Source organism: Conger conger, chromosome 1 (genome assembly GCF_963514075.1).
Source record: "Conger conger chromosome 1, fConCon1.1, whole genome shotgun sequence".
NCBI lineage: Eukaryota > Metazoa > Chordata > Actinopteri > Anguilliformes > Congridae > Conger > Conger conger.
This window is the reverse complement of record NC_083760.1, coordinates 66545542-66555089: the sequence shown is the minus strand read 5'-3', so window position 1 is coordinate 66555089 and position 9548 is coordinate 66545542. Positions and strand designations below refer to the sequence as shown.

Here is a 9548-nt window from a genome sequence, read left to right as displayed (position 1 = left end):
GTGAGTAGAAACAGGTTGTTTTAAGCGTATTTGCATGAAGAGGAAGGTTTTGTAAGAATAAAGGATTTTTCATCTAAATTTTGCTCCCTGAAGGGTAGATCTTTGCACGCTTATGAACTGATTTAGTCTGATGTGCATGTGTGCATTGTTCTACATTAACTATATAAGGTTTTTTATGCTTCTTCAGTTCCAGAGATAACTTTATGTTAAGTCAAGGATACTGTGAGAAAACGTGAGATTCTCAAAGTTGGGTTTATGGTTAGATATCAATAGTGCGGTTTGTGTATGAGTATTTCTGTCTGTGTTTGCTTCAGCCTGATTCCCGGGCAGTGGGGCTGGTAATTAGTTTTGTCCCTTCCCGCAGGTGTTTTCAGAGGAGGGTTTTCACCTGTGCTCCTCTTTGCAAGCGCTCTCGTCTCAGGTAAGGCGATGAATCACAGCTCTCTGAAATTAAATCCATCCTCCCTCTATTTCTCTTCCTTCCTTTTAATTTGATTTCCAGGCCTGACACGGTAAACAATAAATATATATTTCCCTTGCATGCCTCCTTCCAAGCTGTAGTCGTGGCGTGTAATTAAACGTCTCTCTCCTTGACAACCATTAATGACTCCCATCTGTCTCGGGGAGAGAGCGGGAAGACGGGGCTCAGCACAGCCGCACGGGCAGGTCTGGAGGGGGGTGGGTGGGGGTGCGGCACCGTTCTGGGGATGGAGGGTGAGGGCACATCACCGCGGACCAGACAAAGACGAAATATGAAGATTGTTTCGCAAATACAGGACTTCTGTCGTCCCATCACTTCTGCTCTTCAGGTCTTCCAAGCCTGACTTTTGACCTTTGACCTGCAATTGAACGTGAAATGATTTTATTATTATATTCTGATGCAATCCAGGACTGTCACATATGAAAGTAAACCTGCATGCAAGTGTGGTGACAGGGGGTGCAGAAATGCAAAATTACTGCTGCTAATGCATACAAGGAATGTGGCTGTGTTACTATAGAATTGTTCTTGTCATTGCTTCTGAAAGCCTTCTAAATACTCCTGGCTCCTTCAGTTTACTGAATATTATCTGATAATGACATGAATTATATTCTTGGTAATGTTTTGCTGACTGCCTCATTACAACACAGATTGCCCTGCTTTTGTCGAAGCAATATCCACTTTGAGTTTGAGTGCGTGTCTGCCCCATTGCAGACTCGTATGTGGAGAACATAGAACAGTATGTGACAGTAGACTATAAAGGGCACATCTTCTCCCGTGATGAATGTATTCAATGCAACTCATTCAGCTCAGCTATTCACAGACATGCTGAGGCCTTAGCCAAAAATAAATCAACACAAATATTTAACCATTTATTTTATTTCAGTGTCATAATCAGATGGGCCCATAAAACCATGGCTATGTAGCGAGACAAATTATTTATTTTGTGTTTTGTTTTTCTTTTGACCTTGTGCTAATTCTTTTGATGTTGTGCTGCACAATGTCCTCTCAGGTGGGAGATGAGGAAAAAGAGATGGTTATCTCTGAGACAGAGAAGCTGCTAACCTTGTGCCAGCAGCTGCAGGTATCTGTGAAAAGCATGGTGCAGGGCAAGAGTGCCACCTTCCTGAAGGTAAGGAAGACAGCTGTGTCCGTATTCCCAAACACTCTCTTTGAGGGCCACCACATGCAATATTTCATAAATTACTTTGTGTGCACAGTACATTTCCATGAAAACACAAATCATTAAAAAACTGAATTTGGCATATTTTACATTTTAGTCACTTGGTTAGACAAGAGGTATATTGGAAGGGGGGGGGGGGGGGGTAATCAGAAGGGAGGACTAAGGTATAGTCTGAAAAGGTGTGTTTTTAGTCTGCGTCGAAATGTGGGGAGGGATTCTGCTGTCCTGACAGTGGTAGGCAAGTCATTCCACCACTGAGGAACCAGAATGGAAACAGGCGTGAACGTGCAGCTCGACCACCTGGTGCTCGTAATGAGGGGACCACAAGGCGCCCAGACCTGGCAAACCAGAGTGGTCTTGCTGGGGTGTAGGGAGTAATTAAAGTTTGTATTTAAAGTGGAGCAGTCCCCTTAGGAGCCTGAAATGGCAACACTAGGGCCTTGAAGCGGATGCGTGCGCCAATAGGCAGCCAGTGGAGGCCAATGAAGAGTGGGGTGACATGAGCCGACCTGGGCTGATGTTGGCTGATGTGCTCATGAACATTTTAAGAGATGACTTAGTTAATAAAATATTAACATTCAATTAAAGTATTTTAATACATTGTACTTGTATACAGAAGTGACATGTCTTAAAGGGGCAGTTCACGCAAAAATAAAATTAAGCTCTGCTTCCACTTACCCAGAGTACTATCTATCCTACCAGATTTTCTAGTTATCTAGACAGACTTTACATGGATATACACAGTTGGCATAATTCCATAGAAGTAGAAACCATGCACAATTTGGGCTCTGTGGATGCTCTTGAGCAAACTATTTCAAATATTACAAAGAACAATCCCAAAATTCACAAACTTTTGCACAGGGCCTTTTTCCTCTTTTATCATTTATAAACAGTAAAAATGAAAATAAAAAGCAATCTTGCTTTACAATCTTGCTTATGTTTCACTCTGTAACATTTACAGTTCAGTTTGCATCTGTTCACCAATATATTAATTGTAAAAGGCTTTTTGACCAGGGCTGCCCAGATTCTTGCATATGACTCTATATGCTCCAGTCCTGTTATAATGTCTGTACCCAAAAAAATCTAGTTAGCCCTTTCTATTCACACAGGATGCAATAGAGAATAGAATTGGTTTGTAAGGCCTGTTTTGTAGTTTTTCCATCAGTAATGAAGCCACACTTTGATCCATTCTTAACCCTGTCTCTTTTTGCTTTAACAGGTTCAGTCCTCCATACAGAATACCAAAGGCATCCTGGAACTTGTAGTTTTCCTCCTACCTGTCTGCCAAAGGCTTGCCAAAAAGGTAATACAATACTTTAAAGCCTTTTCTCATTCAAACCGCACTGCACATTTTTCATTTGCTTTGAGGGAATCAGTAGTACAGTAGATTTCTATTCACCATTTTTTTGTAGTTCACAATTACTTTATTAGTTTATCACTTGATCTATATTACTGTAATAGGGTGGATGACATCTGACCTTTGGTAATTAACATAATTAGGAAATTATAGTCAAGTACATTTTCATGTTTACTTATATTTACTTAGTATGCCTTTAAATACAATGCACAAAGCATGTGATCTTGTCTTAATGAACCAATTTCAACAGACACAACACATAATTAAAATAACAACAATTTGATAAAGTATTAAACAAAATTAAAATTGTGGTTTTATTCAATATTTTAATTCAGCATAAAGCCAAAATGGAGGCTCTATAAGAAATAACCACAGAAGACATTTGAGCTCCCTCCCTCCTTTCTCCTTGTATCTTGTATGTGAATCTCTGAGGGTTTGAGAAACCATTCTTTAATTTTTAACTTTTTGAGTCTTCTGCTAAACAGCCTTTCTGTATTCAATGAAGAAAACTTCTATCATCTCATAATGTTTAATATTCAATCTGTACAAAGTATTAAAAATGTTTCAAATGTATATGGTTACTGTTGCAACTCACCCCCATCCCCCATACACCCACTCTCCATTGCAGTGTTTGTCAGAGAACAGCAGTCTGAGCTCCCCTCAGATCTGGAGAGAAAAGCTCCTGTCCAGCACAGAGAAAGAAGGTCCTCTCAACAACAAGAACAGCAGCGGGTTTGGGGTTCAGTCCCTGAAGCATCACATGAACAGTCTCACCTTCCTGGAGAGCAAGTAGCCCAGCCCACACACAAAGGGCCCAGACCTGACTGGCATGTTCACTGTGGGGCGTACCGCTCACTGCCAGCAGAGTGCAGTGTAATGCACCCGACTGACTTATTCGTGCAGAAAGGTTGAGATTACTGGAACTGTTCAGTAGTGTGATTTAGTGTCCCAGCAACCTGGCAACCTCTGTATCTATAGTCCCAGATTATTGGCAATTACATAAAACATTTTTTTAAATAACCTTACTATTGAAAAGATTCCATTTGCATTGAGCTGAGACTGCAAGTGCAATTTAGACAGTTTTGTGTGCATATGGTCTGCTTCATGAAACAATTATAAAAACAAACCCGATTCTGAACCAAGAATACCTGAGAGCAGGTATTTCTGTCATACATGCATAGATAGTGATTAACCCTTGTGTAGTCTTAACATTGTGTATACTCCCCTTTGTCCTAATGGTAAAAAATGACCCGCCTCCACTAAAGCCCTAAAATAAAGCAGCTTCATTGAATTTTAATTAATTATCTTTTGCATGAAAAAACAACCTGTCATTCATCACAAACTTTGTCATCAAATTTCAAGTTGAAAAAAAGATAATTTAGGGGGTTTTCTCTGTTGTTAAACATAGTGGCGGGTTGTTTTTGACCCTTAAGACAACACAATGGTTCAAAAATACTGTGACAGTATTTTAATTTGTATAAGCTAGAAGTCATATTGGCATCCTTCTAAGGTATTTCCCCCTAGAGAGATTTTGTCTGAATTGAAATCAGTTATAACTTATTGACTTAGTACATGTATGAATTTTTTAATAAATATAATTGACTTTTTAAACATGGGTAATTGTATTCCTGCAGCAGATGAATATCTACTGTATATGTACTGTAAAGGACATCATGCACAAACATAATTAAATGCAGCAAATTGCTTAAAGTGCCATGAGTTCGCAAAGAGAAATGATTCACTCCCAGCTCAGAGATATGCTGTCAACTGGAAACAACTAGGGCCATTGCATAAAATGTTGAATTATAACATAAGATTTAAAATTCAAAAGTATTCATGATTATGTGCATTATTATTGTTTGTGTGATTGACATGTTGTACACTGCCAAATGCATTCACAATTATGGATTTCCAGTTACATTATAACAAATTACATAATAATGCACACTGCAAGCAATCAAAATTTTGAGACTTGGTTGGGAATTCAAACATGTATTATAAACATAGTTGTCATTTTATTCCTTTATAAATTACTGTATTTGTCCACACAAGATAAAAATATCCCTTTTAAGGGAGCCCTGGTCCCTGTATTAAATATTATGCTATAAAGGGATTCTGACATTATTGTAATAATCACACCATTTCAACATGTATCCATGGGTACTATCAGTCATTAATAAATTATTCTGCCTAGCACCTGGAGAGATCCTCTGGTAAACAAAATCAATTTCCTTGTGACAATGCTTATCAATACTGTGTATTTCTGCTCTTTAGAATGAAGAACATTTCAAAAAGATGTTTTACAGTACCTGACATGTCTCACTGTTAGTCAAGTCTGTTTCTCGCATGTTTTACAATACAGTGGTCTTGTATACACTAATGAACAAGTCTGTTGTTTTTGAAGAACATGTTATATTGTTATATTACATGCTTATATTGTGCTTCTTTCAAATTTCAAATATGAAATCTTTAAAATGTAAAAATATTTTTTCAAATAAAAATGCCAGTTTGCTACTTCAAAACTTGTGCTAAATTATTATAATAGAAATGATAAATGTATCAACTCAACTGTAAAGTTTGAGTAAAATGTAGTGTGGTAGCTGTTACCAGATTGAAAAGCATCTTAAAACTTTATTAGTATAATCATATATGCAAAACCATTACAACATAATGGGATTTTGTTGTCTATAAAATAGTGCCACTACATAATGAAATTGTACCTTTCTTTCAGAATTCGTTGTGGTTGGTGCTAGAGTTATATGGTAAATGGTTGGCATTTATATAGCGCCTTTATCCAAAGCGCTGTACAATTGATGCTTCTCATTCACCCATTCATACACAGACTCACACACTCACACACCAACAGCCATTGGCTGCCATGCAAGGCACCGACCAGCTCATCAGGAGCATTTGGGGGTTAGGTGTCTTGCTCAGGAACACTTCGACACAGCCCGGGCAGGGGATCGAACCGGCAACCCTCCGACTGCCAGACGACTGCTCGAACTGCCTGAGCCATGTCGCCTTACTTACTGCCTGAGCCATATTGTTGTTCAATCTGTCTAAGAGTCTTACTTCTGTAAGTATTGTGTCCAGACATGCCCAAGAAAAATCACACGATGTAGCAGTTATTTGTTTATGTGCACAACATTAAATAAAAATAAAAATGTATTTGCAGAGAATATAACAAAACTGAAAGTGAATTAAGAATGTTTGTTTAAAATTTCAGCTGTATCCTGCAAATTCTGTTATAAAAGCACAGTTTCCCAATGCTGGATTTTCCAGAATAACCCTGAAGCGGGAATTTATGAGCTAACAGAAGGCCTGCCAAGAACGGACCCAGGAATTAACCCCTAGATCTCTGCTACTCTGACTTGTATTTGAATCCTGGTTTTCATTGCAAACCTGTGAAATTCTAGGTATGTGTGTGTGCATATGCCTGTGTGTGTGTGTGTGTGTGTGTGTGTGTGTGTGCGTGTGTGTGTGTCTGCGCTTCTGTCTTTATGGACAATTATTGCTTTTTAACTTGTGTACACATTTTAAAGGTACTACACAAAGGTATATAAACACTTCATAACGTCCCACTGAATTTCCATGCTGAAGGTACAGTATCTCATCTCCAGGAAATTTGTTTGGCTGCCCTCTTGGCCATCTTGTTTATATTACCATTCATAGACTGTATCTTCGCACTGATGCTGTTTCCATCTTTTAATAGTTTTTACTTATTGTAAAATATACATTTTATGATTTAATAATTGAAGAGTTGAGCAAATTAATTGTTTTCCATTCACAGCTGCTATATACATTCTCAAATCAATGCAATGTGTGCATATTTAATTTGATGAAGATTGAAGAAAACAACTAACTGGAATTTGTACTACAAACAGAACAAACTGAATAAATTTGATACTGCCTGCCAAAATATGGAGAAAGAAATATTACACAATTTTGGAGTTTCCCAGAAATTCTGCCAAAGAGAGCTAGTGAGCTGTAAACAGAACATTTGCCAAGAACTGACTTCAACCACTTGATCTCGCAGATAAATGTTTTATAATAAGATGCTCAGTTTTATGACAATCAAATAACAGAGGCCATAGAAAGTATCTGTCCTTCTCATATTTTCATTTGGAGTTTTTTTTAGCTTTGGCACTGAACTTCCAATGGTTCGCAACAGTCTTCCATGGTCAAATTGCATGTTTTGTTGGGAGTCAAAGTGAAAGTGTTTACACAACCTCTGTGAGATACAAACCTAAACAGGATATATCTCTACAAATTGTAATGCACAATTACAATACAGTGCCCAAACCTTTGCATTCCACTGGATGATTTACTTTCGTGTTAGTTTTCAGTCACAGTTATGCAATATTAGCTGCTTACACGTGGCTCAGTCTGTTCGAACCATTACATCATTTAAAGTAGGAGGACCATATTGTGAGTTGAACAGCATAAATAGCTCAGCGTATTGTCCCTTCTGAAAGCATTTCTTCATACTGAAGTTACTCTGCAGTCTCTTGGCTCCAACAATGTCACCCAAGACTCTTTTCAGTTTGGCTGTCCTCTTGGTTGTAGTTGCAACTGTGGCAGGTGGCTTATCAAGCAGCTGTAAGTCAGATAATAAAATATCACAAGAACATTGAGTTCTGAAAATGTTGGATATTATAATGCTGTAATTTCTGATTATTGTAATGGTTTACCCCTGTGTAATTATCACACTTTTTTCTAAAATATCTCTTCGTTCAGCGAAAGGTGGAACATATACCTATGACCTATCTAAGTTATCTGACCTGACGAAGCTGTACAACTCTGGGGTTCACAAAGCTGAGAGACTGAAAAGACCCTTGGACGGATGGTCTACTACGGTAGGAGTTCTCAGTCACTCTGGAGTCAGGTAAATCAATAACATTTCTATGATTGTTCATATAGCTAAAGAATAAATCTTCATGATCACTTGCATGCACTAATATACACATTATTATGCACATGTATTTGCAGTAAATTATTTACTGTAACAATAAATTGAACGGTATATTGAATTCAATATTTGCTTAATATTCCATAAATTGAATTGAATGCATAAACACATTCTGACAAATTAAGAAAATGTTGCATATATTAAAACAAAATTAAGGTTGAATCATTACATGTTTGCATTTGCTCTAGTTTGTTGTTCAAATAGTTTTCCATCATAACAAAGTGCCAATACCTGAAACCTATATTTTCTAGCAATGCATTGAGTTCAACAATGAGTGCAAGGTTTTAGTGTTTTTTGTTTACAATATTTCCATCAAACCCTGTAATGTATTGATTTTCAGAGTAACTTTGGCTGATGGAAGCCAATGGCTGGTTCACAAAGGGGATAATTTTGGGATCAAGTCCAATACCGTTGTGGTCGATGTTAAACACATGAGCGACAAATGGAAGGTGTGTATTTGCAAAAGGACAGGAAGTACTTTGCCTTTAGCAGGCATCTTTCCTTTTCATGCAAAGTGTCATTTCTGAATACAGGCTCTAGAGGCCCAACACAATGCATGCTTCCTGTATGGATGCTCATCCACATTTTTAAGCAGTAGTTACTACTTGCAGCAGTAGTTGCGCTGGTTGCAGTGGAATTGGCATGGCTAATTGATGAATGACTCTGTAAACATGGTATCCATATTACCTAAACAAAATCCTCATGTAGGTGGCAATATAATATATTTGCTTTTCAAGTTTAAAAAAATCATTTAAAATCTCTACTGAACACAATGGGCTTGATAGAGCTATCAAGGTTCTTGATATACAGTATAACTATTAAATTGATGCTTGCACAGTATCATCAAATCAATGTTACATGTGTTTATAAATATTATGTTTTTACTCAATGCCTATGATAGTGATTGATGTAACTGTAATTTGTTTTTCTGAAAACAGGTCGTCGAGACAAAAGATTTTGAAGGGAGGAAGACAGTCTCTGATTTTGTAAAAGCTGGAGGCACTGACTACAGCCTCATCTTTGACAACTGCCATTCCGGGGCTGGAAGAATGATGAAGCAATAAGAAGGCGAGCACTGCTACTGGACAATTCTTTATAATTACAGTAGCTATTAATAATTGCATACCCTTTTGTTGTTTACTGCTTTGTATTCAATGAAAAACACAAAATGCTGTATACAATTTTGTTTTCATTTGAGCAATGTATTATTCCTTCTTACAAACACTACACAGCACTTGTTTTATTTTCATTGGGAAATTAAACAATATGGTGAGCTATTGTAAACATTAGCAATTCAGTACCTCCATATTAGCTGTACTGTTGTTGACAGAGACATTTTGTGGAGACAGATTGATCTATGATCTATACTGTACTACTGGTGGCATGACATCTTCTAAAATGGGGCCATTTTCACAAAAGAATAAAAATCTCCTTTCAAAAGTGCGTCTCCATGGATCTACTGTGAAAATAATCTACTCCTAAAGCTGCATGCAGAGAGACACTGAGCCCATACTACACAGGGATATAGGCTGTAGGCTACTACAGTTCATTAATGAAGACG

General features: G+C 37.6%; 2 protein-coding genes across 2 annotated transcripts in view; both read left to right on the top strand.

The window, feature by feature from the left end:
* The window catches only part of LOC133140854 (alpha-catulin-like), a 39710-nt gene extending 34193 nt beyond the window's left edge, over positions 1 to 5517 (top strand). The window contains exons 16-19 of the mRNA XM_061261121.1: positions 365 to 421; positions 1491 to 1610; positions 2881 to 2964; positions 3647 to 5517. Coding sequence (XP_061117105.1) covers positions 365 to 421; positions 1491 to 1610; positions 2881 to 2964; positions 3647 to 3811 — 426 coding nt within the window. The 3' untranslated portion in view covers positions 3812 to 5517. The remainder of the gene's footprint in view (positions 1 to 364; positions 422 to 1490; positions 1611 to 2880; positions 2965 to 3646) is intronic.
* Positions 5518 to 7462: 1945 nt separating this feature from the next.
* LOC133106388 (uncharacterized) lies at positions 7463 to 9427 on the top strand. Its single transcript, XM_061216028.1, has 4 exons — positions 7463 to 7617; positions 7756 to 7903; positions 8328 to 8436; positions 8926 to 9427. Exons 1-4 carry the CDS (start codon positions 7539 to 7541, stop codon positions 9049 to 9051), a joined length of 462 nt encoding a protein of 153 aa, XP_061072012.1. The 5' UTR covers positions 7463 to 7538; the 3' UTR covers positions 9052 to 9427.
* The last annotated feature ends 121 nt before the right edge of the window (positions 9428 to 9548 follow it).

Excerpts from the sequence above, each read along its gene's own strand:
- LOC133106388 (XM_061216028.1), top strand. The coding sequence starts at position 7,539 with ATGTCACCCAAGACTCTTTTCAGTTTGGCTGTCCTCTTGGTTGTAGTT. Across the intron at positions 7,904-8,327 it reads CTCAGTCACTCTGGAGTCAG|AGTAACTTTGGCTGATGGAA; the intron begins GTAAATCAATAA and ends ATTGATTTTCAG. Across the intron at positions 8,437-8,925 it reads ACATGAGCGACAAATGGAAG|GTCGTCGAGACAAAAGATTT; the intron begins GTGTGTATTTGC and ends TTCTGAAAACAG.